We start from the raw sequence: 23,996 nt of genomic DNA on the forward strand, positions 1-23,996 counted from the left end.
ATAGGTTTATGACAATCAGCATATAAGAAAATGTTATTAGATCAATAACATATACATTATAGTTCGCGACAAAATATAAATGAAAATAGAAACCACGAAAAAAAAACCAACATAGTAGATATTCGTACTAGATACTTTAAAGAAGATTTTATTCAAAACAAAAACCATAATAGTTCTATTGCTCGTATCAAACAAAAGCTAAAAGAACTTGCCAATGAATTTGAGTTTTGTCCCAACCAATAATATCATTATTGTTTGACGTAAATAGCACATTGAGGTTCAGCAAAAAGAAATTACAAATTCACCAAAAAAAACTTTCCAACTGACACCCTTTCCGAAAATAATAATATCTATAGCAAACATAAACTTTAAGCTACGTCTTTACATGCAGAACCAAATGCAATTCAAATTTAAACTATGTACATGCTTCCGAAGGTGCACACAACATCTTACATATACAGATTTGATTCGTCTTCAGGCTATTGTTCCACTTAAACCGTCTATTCTACTGATTATTACGCTTGGCACATGTACAATCAAAAACCTATAGATAAATTGTTAAATTAAGGCCTATAAAAATAGAGGAATTAATCACTTTTGGCCTGTCAAAAATTCGTTGGAAGTACTTGGTGTAACACCACTAATTTGGGCCCGGCCAGAAAGCACATACCAGAAAGTAGTACATATTTAACACAAAATAGTTCCTACGCATGGACATAACTTTCAAAATATTTAGAATATTTTATTAATTTTGGTATCAAATGAAAGCTGCATGACAGGTGATCATTGCAGAACAGTTTTTGCCTGATAAATTTGAATAATAAAAAATGGCATAAAATTTAATAAGGAGGGTACATTTTGCCTTTTTGTCAGATCGGAAGCACCTGTTTTGGTACATCCGTAGTTCCAGGAACCAGTTCTTTTTTATGCCATGTAAGGTATGTTGATTTTTTCAGTACAGGACACCAGAAGGTGTTGCTTTTACAGGCAATGATTGTCACTTTATTTGAACTTAAGATAAAAGAGCTGTCACCACTCGAAATTGAGGAATTTAACATAGAAAGCAATGGGGGCCATTAATTAGTGGTGTACTTCCACTTGATAAATTATATGCTGATAGTGTTGATTTCGAATCTGTTCAAAGTTTTAATTTTCTACCATATATACATGTATCACTTTGTCTCATATTCTTAAAGAGAACCAAAAACACACTCCTATAATCAATTGGACATGTAAAAAGTCAGAATGCGAGTATATATGTAACACTCAGAAACGTGTCCTACCAACCAAATATGTCTGATTCCCCCAAACATTTCAGCTTCGACGTCACTGCACTGCAAACCATGTCTAGTTGTACAACAGTACCAAAGCTTGTCATTTGTATAAACGCCCAAACGTGTGCATTAAAAAACAACCAACCGTGTCCAACCCCCCCCCCCCCCCCCCACCCCCAAACTTCGTGTAGGGAGAATGTCACATTCTCTGCGCGTTTATTACTGAATTAATAAAAAAAATCTCGGTTGTTACTAACTCTTAATTTTTTTTTAGATTAAAATCCCAACTAATGTGAATCCTAAAGTTTCGTAAGAATTTAGGTTCAATCTTAAATTCCCGGTTAGATAAAAGAACCTATCTACAGTTTAAATAAAAAGATGTGGTATGATTGCAAATAAAACAGAAATTAACAGCTACTAGTATAGGTCACCGTACGGCAAGTCAATTCATATGTTACAGATTAAAGTTGCAATATTTTTGTATGCTTATAATTAAAAACTGGCATTGAACAAACTAATGCTAATAAATGGCCCCGAAATGACAAATGCATTTATTGCTTACATGATACCTTTCAAATAATGCATTAAATATTTGGCACTGGACGTTATGTCTCTTGTTTGTGTGTCTTTAATGATGTTTGAAAACTAAAATTTATAGAAAAACCTGTTAACCAGTTTATGATTTTAAGAGCTTTTAAAATATCAGAACTGTTAAAAGAAAGAAAGTCAATTCTGCTGAAAAAGTGCAATATTTGGATTAGTATAAAAGGCATCAACGAAGTTTACTAGTACAAAATAATTCACATATTAAACGATTAATTCAACAGTACAAGAATTATATGTATGTTCGCTCTAAATGAGAATGAAATACTTGCAACTGGACAATTATAAATTCAGTCAAAAGTCAATTCATATGTTACAGATTAAATTTGCAATATTTTTGTATGCTAATAATTAAAAACTAGCATTGAACAAACTAATGCTAATAAATGACCACTTCATCAACTGTGTCCCCATCACAGCATTGCCGTAAACGTTATTGATTAGGGACATGCATGTGCATGCATTAGCGTTAAAAGACGTGAGAAGTTCTGACGTGTAGTAATGGACACGTTCTGGGGAATCATAATTGTCGGACACGTTTCGGGGGTAATGAAATCGGACACGTTTGGGGAACTTTGAATATGACGGACACATTTGGGGAGAATAGATACGTTTGGGGAATCGAGCACGTTTGGGGGAAGGGGACACTTTTGGGAGTGTTACAGATTTCAACGGGAGAAATCTACCATAAAATGTATTACTAAAAAATGATAACTGCAGTGTTTTCTATATCACGAACTAGTTAAAACGTGCATTAAATTTTATCAAGACATCATTTGTAAATTTAAATCAACATGCAGACATCTTACACGTTCAGGTATTTTACATCCAATATTATACGGTAAAATTCTATACATTGTACAAAAATGTCGTGATTAACCTCAAAATCTAACCAGACAGATTTATCAGAAGGGATATAGTTACGATACTGTTGTCATGTCATTAAAGATGGCATATTTTTGAAATGATATTGATTCGCTTATACATGTATGGTCTTTGCATCGGGAATAAACCAATAAATTCTTAAAGCAATCGTTAGCTTGATACGGGTTATGTTCTTCTCATATGTTTTATGATGGTATGACACTAAACACCTACGGAAGGGAGTGTGCTTGATTTTCATATGATGAAGACATACTCCTACAATCAGTTTAATTGAGGTCCGGAGCTCAGTAAAATGTCAATTAACGTTACTGCTAGTACACAATGTAGTTCCAGGAACATATATATTAAAATATGAACACCGTAGGATGTTACCAAAGGAACATCACCATCTGAAAATGGAAAATTAACAACTGGGAACGAAAAATCGTCCCTTTTGTCGTAAATTTTAGTGTGGAGTTTAAAACCGAAATATCTATTCCTAGGAAAGGACAGTTATTACCATTTAAATTTGATTTATTTAAAATAAGTTCCTTGGTGTAAATTTCAGCAGTATATTGAGAAAGTTCTTGATTATTTAACGAGATAACGGTAATTAATGTACATTGGCTAGAAGAGAGGGTTGGGATCTCACAAAACATTTTTAAACCCGCCGCATTTTTGCGCATGTCCAAAGTCAGGAGCCTCTAGATTTATAAAATATGGAAAAATGGTATGATTTCTAATGAGACAACTATCCAACAAGGTTCAAATAAAGTGGATGTAAACAATTAAAGGCAACCTTACGGCTTCATGGGCTAACACCAATGAGATAAACCAATACCGTATGGTTGGCTGTAAAAGGGCCTAACATGCAAAATATGAAACATAATATTTCAATCAGATTCATTGAGGTCTTGAGCCTGCATGTCAGTAACTGCAAGTAGTGCATTGTTGATTTATGTATCATTGTCTTTTGTGTTGTTTCTTTTGTTACCTATTCTGACATCGGACTGAGTTTTACAGTGTGTATTTCTGTGGTTTTTTTTTTACATTGGCTAGAGGTATAGAGGGAGAGTTGGGATCTAACAAAAATTGTTACCCAGCTGTATTTTATCCCCTATCCCAAGTCAGGAGCCTCTGGACCCGACGGGTTACTTTTTATATTTTTAGTGGTATGAGTGTGCCGCAAAACAGAATAGCTTGTTCATGCCCTGCTGGTTAGAACAGGGTCTCTTTTTCATGTCCTGCTGGTAAGAGCAGGGTCACTTTTTCATGCCCTGCTGGTGAGAACTGGGTAGTTTGTTAATCAAAGTATTTGTCTAGAACAGGGTCGCTTTTTTAACTGTTTAAGAGACAGTCTGAAAGCTGGGTCTAAACAGTTTCTATTTTATACGGTCTAGAACAGGGTTTACAATTTCTGATCGTGTCTAGAACAGGGTATGTTTTTCAAATGTCTGTTTAGCCTGGTTTAGAACAGGGTATGCTTTTTTCAATGTTTTCTTGTTAGAACAGGGTATGCTTTTTCAATGTTTTCTTGTCAGAACAGAATATAATTGCTGTCGGCCTAGTTATACTTTAAAGGATAGTCCGTAACACCCGGGCTCTGGAATTTGTTAGTCTGGTATGATTTTTAAATTTAGTTTCGTATGACGTCCATTATCACTGAACTAGTATACATTTTTTTTTCAGATGCCAGCTGAAGCAAGCCTCCGAGTGCGGTATTTTCTCGTGGTATTGAACACCTATTTGTGGCCTGCTCTTTGGTCGGGTTGTTGTAATATTGACCCATTCTCTATTATCATTCTCAATTCTGTTTTATATTCTGGTCTAAAACTATCAGAACAGATAGATATTTATAAGTTTTCATATCACTTAAGTTTCTTTCGCTTCTCTCTTAAGTATGTGACAACAATGATTAATGTTCCGTTTTTGTAGTTCACAACAAGTACATGTAATTAAATATCAAAGTAATGTACAATGATATTATACAAGAGTTACAAAAGCAAATGGTTTATTAGAAATTCTTAAACGACAAATAATTTAGTGGTACAGAATTTAATTTCAATTTAATTTGTGCGTTGTCCATCCAACTCGGTTACAGAGACGTGCTGTGGATTTACTGAGGGCGGTTAGTTCATCATGAGAAATTGTAATGTATGTTGCAGATGTGTTGTATGCCATATTTATAAGTTTTATCTGAAATTGAGAGAAAAATATGTTATCAGTTAATGGTTAGCTCTTTCAATAGAATGATATTGTTTTATGTTTCTGTAGAAGCCAAGAGAATGCATATTAAAGAAAAGTAAAAAAAAACGTTTTAAAAGTTAAGAGGGAAAATGAACAAATTTTTATATACATGTAATCTTATGCATTCTAAGAACATCTTTCAAATACAGGTACTTAAACTTGCGATTCGTTAAAAACGTGATAATAAATGAAAATTCAACTGTTTTGCAATTGAAAACAAAATTGCCCATACCCCTTTTTAAATATTTATTTAAAATTTTGTATCTGTCACAAAGGCTTTCATTTCATATATCATGTTTGTCATGGTAATAAAACAATAACCCGAAGACTGAACCTTGATTAATTTGTTTAATGTTCAGAGAAAGTTGGACCAGTAAACGAATTTTTGGAAACTAATTGATCACAAACATAAGATTTGTTTTCAGTAGTCGTGTTCGTTAAGATAAAACTATCCACCCTTATATCAGAGAAAATATATAATTTATAATTGATCACAGTACCTCAAGTAGATGGAGACCGTAAGAAGTGTGTACATCAACTGACTCTGTATCAGACATACTGTATACATAACATTTATGATTTGTTATTGCAACCATTACATGCTGTATAATACAAATTAGAACATATACATATAACAAATTAACAAAATAATTAATAATTACTACAGAAACTGATTTGACGCATGAAACTAGCATGTACTAATGTAAATATCAAAACATAATTTCTAGAAAGCAGTGCACATTACTATGATCATCGATATCATATTATGCGAGGAGACACAATCAGGGTAACGTTCGTCCAGAGTAACACTTTCTAAAAGAGGGGTGAAATACAAGTAATAGATCGATTAACATATTATCGGGGTTTGTACGTATAGATAACATAAAATATTAGCCACATGCCACAATGCTACACAATGTGGAGGTGAGCAAAGGAAAGAACGATACCAAATATGATCAACAAACAGACAATGATATACATAATAAGTGGCCGCCTACCAAAATGGCATCTTCCACTTGTTCCTGACCAACTGCAACAGAAAATATTTAAAGTTCAACAATCACCTACAGGCATGAACCGACCGTGCGAGTGCTGTATAGCAAGCAAGGCCTTTAAACACTTTTAACATTTTTCAGATACATATCAATATTCAATTTTGAACAACTTCTGTATTTCATGACAAAATTGTTCGATTTTTATATATTTCAATAAGGTGGTTGAAAAAACCTAATTGTATCTTACCTTTTCAAAACCACCCTCTAATTGTCATTGATGTTAGAAAACATCGCTAGACTATTTATTAACTTTGGTTAACCGTGTAAAGAACGCAAAAGATAGTTTTCAGAAATATTAAAATCCGTATCCGAACTCAGCTTTGATTTCAACAGACTACTTGTATTGGAAAAGAAGATGTGTTACGATACAACTATATACAGGAAACCAAATGACACAGAAATGTGAAACTTTATGTCTCCGTCCGACCTTCAACATTGAACAAAGCCCAACCCGCATGTTCATTTAAAAAAGGCCCTGAATGTAAAACAATTAATCTACGAAAAAATAACGGCCTAATTCGTGTTCAAAATAATGAAGTAAAAAACAAATATTTTCTTTATATGCTTACAGAAATTGGATCATATCTGAAAATAAAGTTTTCTGTTTCTGCAATTTCATTTACTTGAGGACATCTATTGTTGTTAGGTGCCATTGTTGTTGCAAGAAATGACTGAAAAAAAATATACAGAAAAACAACTCATTTAGGCCTTCTTTATCCGAAGCATTACACAAACGAAAGAGCTCATTTATATTCTATATTGCATATAGTTTGTTTATAGAATCATATTCAAAACAGTGTGGTCCTGGCCATTGATTGACGACCTAAATTATCCCATTGACTGGGACAGATTAGGTGAACGTTTGTCGGTAACAATCACTGCTCACTATGTACTTGTTAAAGTCACTGAATCTGTGGGGTCCCCAAAGGTTCTCAACACCTAAATAAAGCAATTCGAAAAACGAATCCGGAATAATACGATGTGTTGATTTATATCAATAATATAAATCAAAACATAAAGGTTATTCCTGAATAATTTTTCGAATTATTTTATTATTAAAGGCGTTAAGAACCTTTGGTGACCCCACAGTTCAAATTCTTTAATAAGTAAGAAGTGAGCAATGGTCGTTACAGACAAACGTTCACCTAATCTGACCCAGTCAATGGGATAATTTAGGTCGTCAATCAATGGCCAGGACCACACTGTTTGGAATATGATTCTACTTCCTTTTCAAACTTAAAGGAGGCACAAGGGTACCAAAAATACAGCATTTTTACCCCCCCCCCCTTATAAATTCTATTTTTAACACAAGTAGTTATTACTTCATGGTATTGTACTCAAATCAACCCCAAACCCGATTCGTTTTGGCTCCAGATGACTGTTAAAATGTTTATATCATTTAAAAAAGCTAAAAATTATCTCACTTATGTGCAAAATGCCCTTTTCTTGCATTACAACTGAAACGTCTTTTTTTTTTTTAACTCATCGGTGACCTACATTTTTTTATCATTTTTTCAAATAACTTTACTTAAACTAAATTTAAAATTTTGTAAGCGATCTCTGTAATTCATTTTTTTTTTAATTCGATATTACCTCCATTCATCCTGTTAAAAAAAGTACCTTAACAGAATGTGAGCTTAAAAGAGCGGTGACCTCACTTTTGATTTTATTTTTCTGTTAAGTACATGATAAAGTTCATTTATAGAAAAACTAGCGATATCCTGTATAAACTAGAGGCTCCAAAGAGCCTGTGTCGCTCACCTTGGTCTATGTGGATATTAATCAAAGGATGCAGATGGAGTCATGATTCATTTTGGTAATGGTGATGTGTTTGTACATCTTACTTTACTGAACATTCTTGCTGCTTACAATTATCTTTATCTTTAATGAACTTGGCCCAGTAGTTTCAGAGGAGAAGATTTTTGTAAAAAATTACTAAGATTTACGAAAAATGGTTAAAAATTTACTATAAAGGGCAATAACTCATAAAGAGGGCAACTGACCATTTCGATCATGTTGACTTCTTTGTAGATCTTACTTTGCCGACATTTATGGTTTTTACAGTTTACCTCTATCTATAATAATATTCAAGATCATAACCAAAAACAGCAAAATTTCCTTAAAATTATTAATTCAGGGGCAGCAACCCAACAACGGGTTATCCGATTCATCTGAAAATTTCAGGGCAGATAGATCTTGACCTGATAAACAATGTTACTTCATGTCAGATTGGCCTTAAATGCTTTGGCTTTTGAGTTATAAGCCAAAAACTGAATTTTACCTCTATGTTCTATTTTTAGCCGTGATGGCCATCTTGGTTAGTTAACCAGGTCACGCCACACATTTTTTTAACTAAATACCCCAATGATGATTGTGGCCAAGTTTGGTTTAATTTGGCCAAGTAGTTTCAGAGGAGAAGATTTTTGTAAAAGATTACTAAGATTTACGAAAAATGGTTAAAAATTGACTATTAAGGGCAATAACTCCTAAAGGGTTCAACTGACCATTTCAGTCAAGTTGACTTATTTGTAAATCTTACTTTGCGGAACATTATTGCTGTTTACAGTTTATCTCTATCTATAATAATATTCAAGATAAAAACCAAAAACGGCAAAGGACGCCGGACGCCGGACGCCGGTCGCAAAGTGATAGGAAAAGCTCACTTGGCCATTCGGTCCAGGTGAGCTAAAAAAAAAAATGGATATATACACTCGATTAATACAAGTCATGCATAAGTACTTTAACCGACCTAAATAAATAGAGCAGGATACTCTCGCACTTTTATACTGATATATAATTTATTTATGGAGAACATTTTCTTGTTGAAGTACATGTCGCTGTTTTTTTTATATTAAAAATACTGAATAATTTTATTGGAATATATTTTATCTTGTCATGAGACATTACCCAGATTCCAAACTGACCAGTCTACGCTCTTACAAGCTTACCACAAAATACGATATGCCTTCTAAATTCCGGAGAACATGATACCACCGCCTGTTTTATTGAGGTTCGTGTTGCCCAATCTTTAATTTATGTTTTGTGTACTATTATTTGTTAGTTTATTTTTGACTCATACCATTTATGAGTTTAAATGTTCCTCTGGTATCTTTCACCTCTCTTTTACCCTTCCGGAGCACATGAGATCATCCCTAGTTTTTGGAGTGTTTCGTGTTGTTTATTCTTTAGTTTTCTATGTTGTGGCATGTGTACTATTGTTTTTCTGTTTGTCTTTTTCATTTTTAGCCATGGCGTTGTCAGTTTGTTTTAGATTTATGAGTTTGACTGTCCCTTTGGTATCTTTCGTCCCTCTTTTAGTTAATACATAGACGGATGCAGAAGACCGTCCCTTTACTTTGCGAGCTTGTTATTGTAATTGTAATTTTGTTCAAGATGCATACACAATGATTTTTTTTATCCCTTTCAGTCGTCTATATTATATTTTATTCAACTTCATCTCAAGGTCATTTTTTTCATATAGAAAAGACCAATATTACGAAGAATCGATCTGTTTTTAAAAACAAATTATTATTTAAACAAATTAAGATTATCTTTACCTCCAAGGCTGATCCACATAGACACTGGTTCGTTAAGTTTCCATTTGCCTGTAAAATAAAGAAGATAAACTATTTTTTGACAGTAATACTTAAATATAAAAGTTAAATTCAGTATGCTGTGTTCAGTTTTATGATTTCCCAAACACTAGTCATGATCGTCAATTTTTTTTACTTAGGAATACCTTCAGCTATCATATGCTATGACTATTCACTATTAACTATCAACTGCAAGGGACCAAAAAGCATATTTTGATTTACATATTTTGAGCCGGTGACATTTAAAGCGGTAGAGTCGTTTGAATTATTCAAATGACTAACACTGTCAATACTGTTTTGTATAAAATTTCGTATAATTAACGTATTACACGTAGAGGTGACATACATTACTTCTGAATAGATTTCTAAAGTGAATATATAAACATGCATGATACATTAACGAAAGAAGATTAAATGTGTATGTAATTTTTTATGCTGTTAGATAGACAGCTCAGTGAGCTTAACTTTTTACCATCCTTTACGTCGATTGGTTTTTAAATACAAGAACAAATTAAGATTTATTGTTTACCTCATATATCTTGTAGAAAGCAGTAAGACCAAGGAAAACAGGTGCGTTGCCGTTTATATCTTCGACAGTAATTGTAACCCTGGTAAAATTTTTCAGACCGCCAATATCTTCTACCCAGACAATTAGATGTTTTTCACCGTAGTTATTATGAAGTGATGCATTGACAGAAATGAATCCGGAATGTTCATTAATTTCAAACAATCTTTCTGTGTCAGTATCTGGTTCAATCGAATATCTAAATGATTGATTGATATCCCTGTCTCTAGCAGTAACATACATAATGGGATATTTAGGATTCCTGTCTTCTCTAACAGTTACTTTATAGTGGGTTTGCGGGAAGTAAGGAACATTATCATTGACGTCTGCGATTTGTACCGTGATGGAAGCTGTACTTGTTTTACGATCAAAAGGATCCAAAGCATTATCATATACTGTGACTTTTAAAATATATGTGGCTTCATTTTCCCTATCAAAGTGTCCTGTAGCTGTTACTATTCCCTGCAAACATTTGAAGATCTAGAACTCTTATCGCTAGGCAATTGATAAGAAAAAATGAATACAAGTATATGTTTTAAACCTAAAATGATATGTTATTATATTTAATTTGTGTAATTTATCGTACTTTCAACATGTTGAAAAAGATGACATTTGCTATGAGCGTCACTGATGAGTCTTATGTAGACGAAACGCATATCTGGCGTACTAAACTATAATCCTGATACCTTTGATAACTATTGATACTTATATTACAGTAACTGAAAGTTATTTAGATTTACCTTGTATTTTGTTTCTAAAGCTTTTTTTTAAGTTTACAGTTGTTGGTAATTTATCAATTCAAAAGTCAATTCTTATTATAGTAAATGCTAGCTGTCAAATTCATGTTCCCCAATTTGACGCAAATTCTCAGTTTTGATTTATAACATAATTAAGCGTATATCTTAAGTACAATAAGTCTGAATATGCAGTTTAGAAATCCTGTTCTGAATATTTTAATCACAATTTCGTGTATATTTTAGTCTAGCCGCCATCTAATTAACTATCGAGATTAGCACCGATTACGGCCGACAATCACATTACCCGATATAAACATAAACATAAACATGATAAAAATAAATAGAAACATAATTCATGCTATTATACTTATGTCTGTTTGAATTTGTGTTGTAGTTCAAAATATAAGTTAATCAACGTTTTACCTATACATGCTATATAAGAATGATATTTTTGGATCGAATTAATCAACGAAATTGTTCACCTTAGTTTCACTTTTAATGTTGACGTTCTTTTCCTTTTAATGACTGAAAACGACTTATAAATTTCGAATTCAATCTGTAGCTAATTGGTTTTTGTTATATTGAAGCTTATTTGAAATCAGATTTAATGAGTAAATGAGGTCTTACTATTCACTTGCAAGCGAATAATTCATCAGCGATATTTGTTTATCTTATTTTGAAAAATATGTACCAAATTGTCTGCTAAAATCGAAACATTATTTCATTATTTCATAATTAATGATTAAATGTTAGTTAACTGCTAGTAGTCTGTTGTTATTTATGTATTGTTGTCATTTTGTTAATTCTTTTTGGTTACATCTTCTGTCATCAGACTCGGAATTCTCTTGAACTGAATTTCAATGTGCGTATTGTTATGCGTTTACTTTTCTACATTGGCCAGAGGTATGGGGAGAGGGTTGAGATATTATGAACATGTTTAACCCCGCCGCAATTTTGTGCCTGTCCAAGGTCAGGAGCCTCTTGACTTTGTTAGTCTTGTTTTTTTTTTAAATTTTAGTTTCATGTGTACAATATGGAGATTCGTATGGTGTTAATTATAACTGAACTAGTATACTAGTATATATTTGTTTAGGGGCCAGCTGAAGGACACCTCCGGGTGCGGGAATTTCTCGCTACATTGAAGACCTGTTGGTGACCTTCTGCTGTTGTTTTTTATTTGGTCGGGTTGTTGTCTCTTTGACACATTCCCCATTTCCATTCTCAATTTTATTAATATATTTGTTTAGGGGCTAGCTGAAGGACGCCTCCATGTGCTGGAATGTCTCGCTCCATTGAAGACCTGTTGATTATCTTCTGCTGTTGTCTGTTTTATGGTCGGGTTGTTGTCCCTTTGATACATTCCGCAATTCCATTCACAATTTCGTTGAAACAACCGAAATAAAATTTTGTATTTTTTCATATCTCGTAGCTAGTGCCCCTTTGAATAACTTACTGTGAAGGAATCGATTTGGAATTTGTGAAAATCGTTGATAATTGTGTATGTCAATTCCGCATTAGATCCTTCATCAGCATCACTTGCATTTAATAAAATAATAAATGTACTATTATATATATCGTTCTGATCTGTGCCATTGTTCTCTTGCATGTATACAGTGTTGTTGTAAGGAAGAAAAACAGGAGAATTGTCATTGATATCAAGAACTGTAATTTTAACTTGAGTTGTGCTGGTGTTAACAGTGTCATTAGCCTCAACTTCTATATCAATGATTGTTTGGGTTTCCCTGTCGACGTCTATTAAAGGATTTCTTGTGATTTGACCTACAGAAAATAAAGTTATCGCTTTATTGGTTCTTATATTGTTCAATAATTTATTCAAGGTTCAATATTTTCTTTTTGTTCTTATCTTATTTAAATATTTTAGGCAAATTAGAATAAAGAGTTTTAGAAGTGATTAAAAATGGTGAACACATATAAAACAACCACTGTTAACTGATCATAATTTTTGATATTCTTTGCCAACATTTTAAAGGATTGTCACATTATAAGTACAATTTAAAACAGCACAATTTGTAGTTCTGAACATTGTACTTTTTGTGTTAGAATACTATCAATAAGAATACGTAATTTATTTTTATTTGGATAAAGTCAAAAGTTATCCAATGTTAGCAAGGAAAACTATAAATTCTATCTTTTAAATACACTTATTGAAGGATTTTTGGAAATTGCAAACACTATTTTGTTATTGCAGAAACAAAATTGTTCAATTAAACGAGAAAATGGTTGCATTAACAAATCTGAAAACTGATGTATATGTACATGTAGAAAATAAATTGTACGAGACCAGAAAACTGCACGAATAATTTGAAACAATAAAAAAGAAGAAACAAACCCTAGGCAAGGTTTATCTAATGCAAACATAACATTCAAATAAAGATTAAGAAGGTTGTCCTAAGCTTGGTGGTTATAACTCAATTATTTTATATTCTGCACTTCTTATAAACAAACCAGATACACGTTTCTTTTGCATAACATTCGGTAGCATAGGGCTATTCACCTGTTTTGGGATCAATGCTGAATGTATTCGTCAAATTGTTTTTGGTTATCCTATATGTTATCGCAGGATTTTTATCAGGATCATAAGCTGCAACAGTTATGACTGGTCCAATTATTTTTCCTTCGGTGATATTGACATAGAAATTTCCCGAGAACACTGGACCATTAGCATTTACGTCAAGTATGGAAACACTCAGTGTAGCTGTAAAACTTATTCTGGTAAGTAAGTATATACAAATGCACAAAGCATAATCTTTTCGCCAGTATTTGATTTTTTTTTTTTTTTTTTTTTTTTTTTTTATAGAAATCAACTTTACTGAGAACATTTTCATTCATCCTAATTGACCAAGGCCTAAACAAGGCTTCTTTTACTAGTCTGCAATTTCATATTAAGAAACCAATTTGAGTATTGATCAATATGATGAGTTAACATAGATGCATAATATACCAACGAAAAGTTGTCTGCCCATCTTTCTTGTACACCATATTGGAGAGATAATTTCTTTTCAGAAGCTTTAAATATAGGTCAAATTGAGGAGTTAAGTTTAAGATTTTGAACAGTTTGTTCATTGATTTACTGAAAAGTCGGCTTAACTCTTCTTGAGTTGGAATGTAGGATAATAACTAACTTGTAGCTGTCTGTGAAATTGCCGTGGCTGCATTCATATCTTCGACTGTAAGTGTCAGTGTTACTGTATCTGTCAATTCTCTATCCAAAGAGGAGTTAATTGTTACTTCCCCGGTAGCATGGTTTATTCTAAACCAGTTCTTCAAATGAGATAGACGACGAGTATGATAAATATGATTTAACATGTTTAATGATTACTACATTCTTTGTAACATTTTAGTTATGAATGCAATACATGTAATTCTAACGCAGTAGTAGTATTTCCGAATGAAATAAGATGAATAATTTTAACTTATTTAAAGCCCCTAACACACAAACATGTAAATACACAGCTTACAAAAAAGAACTAATTGCATTTACAACAAGGTTAAGAAATACAAATATATCTAAAAATACCTTTTATTTTCATTCGAAGAAAGCCTTCTTAAGGGGTTCGCGGGTCTAAATCATTTATATAGGATTTCTCTATATTTTTCTATAAATGAACTTTATGAAATAAAAAAGTGGGGTCACCGTTCAATTGCGCTCACAATCTGCCTTCGAAAGAAGCATACATTTTTGTAAAGGTGGGGATTTTCTGTTGAAGTAATAGGAGAAATGAAAAGTAATATCGAAATAAAAAAAGAAATTTATTACAGAAATCGCTCAAATTTTACAATAATTTAGTTTAAGTACAGCTTATATGGAAATTATATTAAAAAATATAGGTCACCGATGAGTTAAAAAAGATATTTCAATTTTAATGCAAAAAAATGGCATTTTTGCACCAAAGGGAGATAATTTGGAGCCTTTTAAAGGATATATACATTTTAAAAGTCACCTGGGGCCAAAACGAATTGATTTTTTGGAATATTTTTTTAACCATATGATTAAGTAACAACTTCTAAAGGTAATTAATGAAATTTGTAATGAAAAATAAATGTTTGATATTTTTCTGAAAATCTTTTACCTTCGAGCCTCCTTAATAATAATATGTATAAGGTAGTTATTGAAAAAATATTCATTATCGTGATATATGGACTGCACACAGGACAGTTGTGTTGGCTAAGATAGCAATAATGACCGAGTCTATGGGTAGCCCATGTATCACGAAATAAAAAAGTTCTTTCGAAACTGGATTGTTTATTTCATTGAGGAACCATGTTTAAAAAACAATCTCAATATTCAAATTGTTTAACTTGAATAATTGTACCATTATTATTGGAAAGTGCACAGATCAGTCATAATGATCAGTATAAGTCACTCCCATCATTATGTGCATTTTTCAGAAGTGAATACGAAATAAAAAAAACAATAATTTTATTATTAACCAAAGCAGAAGCAGATGGTAAACATTTCAACGTCTTCAATAAAAATTTGCCATTACTTATAACAAAGAAACAACGCCCCGCTTGTCATTAACATGGAAAAGTCCGTTAAAACTGGTTTTCTGATCCGTTTTTTCGCTGGTAAACACCGACAAATTAAAAATGGCGTGTATTCCCTTGTTATCCATCAAGAAGAAGCGTGTTTTTAACCGATATGAAATAAATGACCATAATATTGCGATCTTTATCTGTCGATTAAGTTTTTATTATTAAACTCAATGAAAACTAGTTGGAGTTTGTATCTTCAAAATAATTCAATCAGTATTTTAATAAACTCAATATTCTTATTAATCTATGTTCAGTAACAGCCATGCAACTAATTTCATTTAGTTTTAGATGTTAGCAACGAAGCACATATATAGTAGTGGCAAATTTCACACTCAAATTGACTGATCGTACTACTGATGTTTACATTTTGTAATTATTTTGACATAATGTAGTACTTAAATCCTTCGGCTTAATTTTGTATCATATATTTTGCATAAATATTTCGCTTAAATTTCCTACTGAAACTACAAGAATTTATCCAAATGATTCAGGGATAAAGTTCAAAACGTATATACTGAAGTTATGGAATGAGACACTGTGATTTTACAGCAGTAGTCACTAAAAGCATTCAAAGTGAAAAAGACATACGTGCTCTAAATAAGAAAAGGAACAAAATGGCCGGTATACACAGCGATCGACTTTAAAAAAATGATTATAAATCAGAATTAATATATTGTTCTTTGAAAAACTCTTTCCAAACACATTCTTCATACGGTTATTATCAATTGTCGTATCGAACGGGGTCGACCGATATTGGTTTTATTATTTTTCTTACGTCACAACACGTATATTACGTACCATTACAGTATCGTTGTCATATCGAGATGTTTGAAGGTCTATAATTTTATAAAGTAAATGAGAATTTAAATCTTGATCTGTTGCAGAGCAGATTGTAACCAAAGACCTAACAGTTGTATTCTCAAGTACGGAGGCTAAGAAAATGTCTTTATCAAACTTTGGTGGTGTATCGTTAACATCATCAATAAACACAGTGACGTTTGTATGTCCTGTTCTGGATGGCGTTCCTCTGTCAACTGCTATTATTGTCAAGTTGTATATTACGGTAGTTTCTCTATCAAATTCAGCATTCAAATTCACGGTCATTACACCAGATTGACCATCTATTCTAAAAAGACCGGAACCAGTTATGATGTAGTAACTTAAATCTTTGTTTGCCGCAGTACCATCCGCATCTGTAGCAGTAACGTTTCCTACATAATCGCCTAGTAGTAAAAAAACCAAATTGAATTATTTAGCGGCTTAACGATTTAACAAGTTAATACGAAAAACGAGTTTTCATTTTTTACTTTATAATTATTTTGAAAAACAAACAATGCAACACATATAAACACGCATATGGTGAATACTTGAATCATTATTAGAACATTAAACAGTCACATGCAAATACCTAAAATTGTATTTTTTTGTTTTTGAAGCAACCGTCGATACAAGATTTCCACGTTTTGTTATTTAATGCAAAACTAGAATACTCAAAATGTTTTGTCTGAGCTAATCGTCATAATAGCGATCATGACTTAGTAAGTCTCTTTTATAGGTTATATTTTACATGGCATATGTCGTAAGTTTTTTTCTGTCTTTTTCGTTTGAATGTTCTCTGTCTTCTATAAAAGATTTTTTAAAGAAGATTATCTATAATCTCTATTGAATTTACTTCCAACTATGATTTAATCTGGCGATTAAGAGATTAACATATTGTATAGATAAATGAATGTTATGTATAACTGTATGTTGGCCTCATGATGTCATGTGATGTCATATTTTGTTTTATCCCATGTTCATTTTTGGCCATATTGCCAACGATCATAGTTCAATGTGTTAATGGTTGACATATTGATAACGAATTGTTCAACTAGCAAAACTATGTTTCTTTGTCAAGGAATCAAATTAGTATTTGCTTTGGAAAATATTATGAGTTGAAAAAATGATAGACTAATGATATTTCACACTCTGCTTACCGAATGTTGCGTTTTCAAAAATACGTATCTTATACTCAGTTGGATTAAATTCTGGTGTGTTATCGTTCAAATCCTGAAATGTAAAGATACATTTAAATATCTTATTAATAAGTAAGTAAAATGGATTTACAAGAATATACTAGCAATATAAAGTAAGAGAGAGAAACGCTATCGAATGAAAAAAGGAAAGACAACTGTCCGAAGGAAAATAAGATGATGATACACAGCATTCAAGACTTTTATATTAACATTAAATGATAATCTGTTAGTTTTATATTATTGTAACAGGTATCGGAGGTTTGATTGTTTGTTTTTCCGTTTATTTAGTTAAAAAACTTTTTTCTAGTTGACGGTGACCTATCAAAACAACTTAAATAAACACATAAAATTCTTAACAAATTATATAAATTTGAAAGTAAGCTTCATGAACCAAAAGACCCTCACCATAAGTTATGAATAGTTTTGAAATATATCTGGTAGTCGTATGTATTGCCAATTTTTCTCTTTTCACGTAATGACCAGATTTTTTAAAGTTTTAAATAAAAATCAAAGAGCATGATTGCTCTGAGGGATACCGTTTTACGATTGCCATTGTTTTCATTGATACATGCATTTAGTATTTTTTTTAAAATAATTCAACTGCATATGTAAAATGTATTTGACGTAATCTGAATAGTTATTCAACTTTAAAAATATCCAATCACCGATACAAGTGAATGAATAATGTTATTATTGTGTTTTATTTTTGTACTATTAATTCCAAGTTTACTTTCCACAGCAGTCACTGAGAGAAGATATTTCACTTCGTATCTTAGCGCCTATTTTCCTACGTGAATTCTAGGAGGCATCCCATTTCTAACTCTTTAAATGTTTAATTTCCTTTGGGTTAGTGGGCATGACTCCTTTCCGTACACATTCCACTGTTTAAATTGCGATCGCTTTTAATATAATACGACATCTACTGACAAAACGAGTAAATCTTTTTCCACGTATCGTCGTGGAAAAAGATTCAGAATTGATGGAAGTTTTAGGGAGACAACTCGAAGCGATAATATGGAAGACGCCATTTTTGCTGAAGGTGTGTTCTAGTTACACATTTACGTTATGGACAACATTTGTTTTAATTCAAAAGATGTATATGATTTAAAATTATTCAACAACAATAACCCTCAGTAGCAGAAAGACATTGAGAGGATCTCATGCGTTTCAAATTAATCAATGAAGTTGGGAATCCAGAGCAATCATTCAATCTGATACTCCTTGGAATCCAGAGAGCTCTCGCATTTTATAAAAACTGGGGAATTCCCTCTGACGTGTTTCTAAATTCATAAAATCACTAAATATGAATACTTTTTAATTCTAATTTTCCGTGTTGTTAAAAACACGCCTATTAGTCAAGGGAAAATCGAAACATAAAGATTATGAAAAGAACATTTTAGAACATTATAGGACAGTTGTTTAAATTCAATTCTTTTGTTTGTTTTTACCTTTTAAAGCAATATAATCTTAAGCAACTGAGGTGTTCCTTAATGTTTAGAATAAAACAATGACGCGAGGGCAAGTCTACAGATTGATTGAAAGCAATCATATCCCAAAAACTATCATTTTCGTTTCAATGATAGAAAATAATCATATTGCCAACGACTTTTTTTCGCGTATAAACGACCTGTAAAGTATATATCAGTCAAAATGGGAAAAATCTAAGTTTAACAAAAGACAACTATTATTTTGACGTCTTATGATCTATTTTCACCACGAACAACATTTTGAATAACAAAATGTTAATACGAAGTCAATGACCCTTTTAATCATTTCAATCATCTGACATATTCATAAATAATGTGACTATCACATTATGCTATGGTTATATATGTCACAATGTCCAATTTGAAGAATTCACAATAGAAAAAAAAGTGTATATCACTTACGTGAACATTTATTGCAACTGTGCAGGTGGAACTTAAAGACGGGCTGCCGAAATCTTTCGCCAATACATGTAATATTACTTTTCCACCAGTCGTTTCATTCAATTGTTCATAATCAAGCGATCCAATCAAAGAAATGATTCCGAGAAACTCTTCTGATCTCTCTATTGTATTAATTGTAAAATTATTTTGCATGTGCAATGGTGAATCAATAAGATAAAATTTCACTCTACTGTTGGTTGTATTTGTCTTGTCTCGGTCAAAAGCCTGGAAAAAACCCAACATAAGAACCATTACGTCTAAACATTTCTAAACTAAGTATAAATGTACAAAACATTCCGTATTTCCATTCTCAATTTTGTAAAGACATATTTCAAATGTTTCCAATACCCTATTTAATTTAAAGAATTGATTCTGAACTGATTTAACATTACTGTACTCTTATACTGTGGTTCAGAAAAAAAAAACAAGAGTTGCGTACGTAAGAATCGAGTTGACTTTTCTACCAGGGTTGTGACCACTAATGCAAAGTTAATCTTATTCTGTTTTGTTCTGTTGAGTTGTTATTTAATACAAAATTGGCTAACAAAACTTTCCTCCTTCGACGTATTGAATATTGATCCTTCTAGGAAAATTCCTCGCGTGTAGTGAAATTGGATGCGATACAAATGTCACGAGTCTCACACCTGCAACCTAACATTACGAACTTTTTAAGTTCAAGGTCGTGTTTAACAGTATGACCGTTAACAGGCAATACACCCAAAGGAGAGCTGTAAGTTATTATAAAAAACTAACGTTACATAATCAGATCATTACTGGCCGACAAAAAAATCAAGACAAAAGTTTGATATTAAAATGACGAAAACATGAACTGCTTAAACACTTTAAAGTACTTATCCACTGAGTGGTAGGAAAATAAAAATCATTATTACTAGTACATGGCTTTTAGTCGTAAAATATCGTCAAAATTGATCTTAACCAGTTAAAATTTTTTGAAAAGTCAGACACTTTAAAAGTATGTTTTAAATGAAAGGAGAAGAAGCTACAAGGGCCATTTTTGGCCCCTCCCCCAAATTTCATTTAATTTGTCATGTTGTAAGTCTATACCATAGACCTTCTGAAAATATTTGAATTTAAGGTATAGCTCGTTTATTCTGTTACCTAGCAACCAATATAATGGCGGAGTTAAACTCATCAAATATGATTATTATACAGCTTTAATATATCTATATTTGAAATTAAACCTGTTTTAAGCATGTAGCGAGCTCTAAACTTGTACGCTATTTACATATTACATAATTAAATGCACATTGTTGCAAAATTCACTGTTGTTTCTCCCTAGCAACACATCTGTGCCCATGGCAACTGCAATTTGTTTTCTATTTTACAAGATTTAATTTCAAATATATTGCAACAGACAGGCAATTTAAGATGCAAATTGTAAAAAGTAACAAACTCCAAAGTAAATGTTAAGGGGAAAAGCAATATTGAAACATCAACAAACAAAACAAAACACCGGGTATTGCTGATATATACAAATTTTGCATCTAGTGCCGGGTGGAGTCTCACTTATTAGCGACAAGAAGAATAATATAAAGACAAGAACACATATTTAGCGCTAAGAAGTCTTAATATCAATTATCTAAAATAAATAGATACAGACACATGTATTAAAGGGTGTTTTTAAATGTCCGTGTATTTCCATTACAGTAGTTATGTTTCAGGTAGGGGTTGGGGTTGAAAAGGGGGGCATTATTTATAAGGTGATATGACGTGCCTTTGGAATAGTTCACCTTTTTAAGCTTGAAATAAGTAAAAAGCTAAGAAAACTATCAGATATATATATGATAAGGACACTAAAGTTACCATAACTTCTTTGACTGCCAACTTGTTTGGTGTTCCCGCTGTGTCTTTATCAACTAATAATTTTCTTTTGACACTGAAGTATTCCTCTTTTACATAAAACCACATGAAACCAAATTGATATGGGAAAAGGATTTTTTTTCCTACGCAATATATTAAAGGGTATATATTTTGAAAATGTAAAACAGGGTGAAGTGACAAAACAGCGGCACCCCTATCAATTAAGTATTGAAGTAAACCCCAACCCCATCCCTCTAGACATATGTAGAGGATCGTTAGGGTTGACTTTTCGAAATTCATCTTATTTTTATTATTATCTATTTCAGACGTCCAGATTTATAACCATATCATTCTATAGCATTAAAAAACTGGTACATGATACTACAATGTATATCTAAAATAAATCTGTATTCTTAAAAAGTTCCTATATTCCTTATATGTATTATTTGTTTTATTGTAATTCTTGTCAAGTTTACTAGTTTATCTTTCGCCTTCACTTATCTTAGTGTCGTATGATTTGGTATATGATTAATATCATGACAATATTTATTTCATATACATCAAAATAGTTGAAAACAAGAATGTGTCTTTAGTACATGGATGCCCAAATCACAAGACTAACAACATGAACAAAGGCCAGATAATCCTGAATTGGGACAGGCGCAAAGATCGGAAGCTTACACATGTTATTTTAAGATCTTAAACCCCCTCTCCCTTTACTTCTAGCCAAAGAAGAAAAAAATCAAACACACAGCAATACACACAGTAAAACTTAGTTCAAAAGAAGTCTGAGTCTGATGTCAGAATAAACAACCTTGACCGAAAACTTAAACCTGAAGTGGGACACAAGGACGATCGGATGAACAGACAAATGGACCACAGACCATAACATAATGCCCACAAATGGGGCGCCACAACAAAACTGGGTTCATTTTTTAAATTTCACTTTATTCTTACACATGATTATAAAACTATTCAAAACATAACCTTTAAAAAGGTAACAGACATGTCAGTTGCTTACAGACTTCAGGCACTTTATCTATTAATGGGAAGGTCAAATAACCATATATATATATATTTGCATGTATGTACGGATATATGGATAGTCTACCATATGCCGTTTCTGTTCTCTTACCCTCAAATTTTCTAGAACTTTATGCGCATTACCAACAAAGACACATGCAATTGGAATAAAGGTAGTTTCATTTTCAAAATAATTTTTGTGTTTCTTGCCAATTATGTGAATTTAAGCAAAATAATCTTTTTAATTTGCCCCCCCCCCCTTTTCCTAATATAAATCATGGATCCGACCCTAATACCAGAGAGTGAAGATTGCCCCATTCAAACACTCGATTTTGAATTGATAATAAGCAGAAACATAAGAAATGTACAGATGTTGTTATATATTGGTCTATCTAAAATTTCACAATTAAAAAAAAAATGTTCTCAAAGTTGTTATTGACTCCCTTACAGGTGTAGTTTATTGCATTCGGATTTTTGTAAAGATATTTACCGAGATATACTTATGGAAATAATATTAGGAATACATGTTACATTCATAACCAAAAAAATAAAGTTCTTATAGGCATAACAATGTATAAACTAAACTTTGTCAGATGAATATGTCCAATTTGAACGGCATATTTCAGCTTTTTATTGCTCCGATTGTCTATGAAAAATATAAAAATAAACTATCGCACCAACCTTGCACCAAAAAAATATTTTGTCCGAAGTTTGATATGTATGAACTTGTCAAAATGTTAAAATTTCTAATTAGTGCAAGCATGATGCGGTGGTCAAAATTTGGAAAAAACATCCAAATTTCTGTATTTTTGCTTATTTTCTCAATTATGACGTCATTTGCACCTATAATTGTGACGTCATTTGCACCTATAATTGTGACGTCATTGAACATTTTGTTGTTAAATAAAAACATTTTTTTTTAAATCATTGACTCATATTCTAATAATTTATGGAGAAAAATCTGCTCTGTTCGAATTTTTATTATCTTGTAAATCTGGGGCCATTGTAGGCCATTATAGCCCCTACTCCTTTGTCTTTGGTATTTTATTTGTTGAAAATTCAGTCTTGTTGAAAAATTTTGCGATGACAAATCAAAATGTTGCTGTTCAATGCAGGTAAATTACTGAAACTGAAATAATCCTATCGTAGACTACAAAGATCTTCATTCATTGCAACACAATTGACTGAACAGTGCAGATTCATCTCGAAGGATAAGTATGAAAATTACCCAAACAAAAAAAAAACGCGAACCTAACCTTATAATTTATTGTTAAGCCATTTACCAACTGTATAGATCCCAATGACCGTATAATTAAAAATCGGCTTATTGTAACGTGATTTATTCACTACAAATCTAAGAATTCGTCACCAAGATCATCAATAATTTTAAGACCAGAAATATCATTACATTTCCTATCACAACAACGGCTAATTATGTATCTTGTCTTATATCTTATATACTCACGCTAACAGTAATCTCGAATGATTTAACGCTTTCTTTCAAAAAACCTATGTATGATGACTGTGTGAATACTGGTTGGTTGTCGTTGATATCATCAAGTCTTACAATGACTTCAGCTAATTGTAGTCTGCCGCCACCATCCTTGGCAACTAATGTCAAGACATATTCATCTCTTTTCTCATAATCTAATGATATATTTTCTCGTTTTGTAATACTGCCAGTTACGTTATCAACGTTAAATCTACGAATCAT

The 23,996-nt window shown here is 32.0% G+C and overlaps 1 protein-coding gene across 1 annotated transcript; it reads right to left on the bottom strand.

Moving 5' to 3' along the window:
• Positions 1–4,802: 4,802 nt before the first annotated feature.
• LOC134726154 (cadherin EGF LAG seven-pass G-type receptor 2-like) lies at positions 4,803–23,996 on the bottom strand. The gene is made up of 11 exons (XM_063590554.1): positions 23,748–23,996; positions 19,478–19,663; positions 17,472–17,544; positions 16,294–16,718; positions 14,082–14,220; positions 12,392–12,717; positions 10,166–10,663; positions 9,601–9,648; positions 6,613–6,714; positions 5,489–5,590; positions 4,803–4,937 (listed from the first exon to the last, which is right to left on the bottom strand). The coding sequence occupies exons 1-11, from the start codon at positions 23,994–23,996 to the stop codon at positions 4,803–4,805; spliced, it is 2,283 nt and encodes a 760-aa protein (XP_063446624.1).

The sequence above is a fragment of the Mytilus trossulus genome, chromosome 7 (assembly GCF_036588685.1).
Source record: "Mytilus trossulus isolate FHL-02 chromosome 7, PNRI_Mtr1.1.1.hap1, whole genome shotgun sequence".
Lineage (NCBI taxonomy): Eukaryota > Metazoa > Mollusca > Bivalvia > Mytilida > Mytilidae > Mytilus > Mytilus trossulus.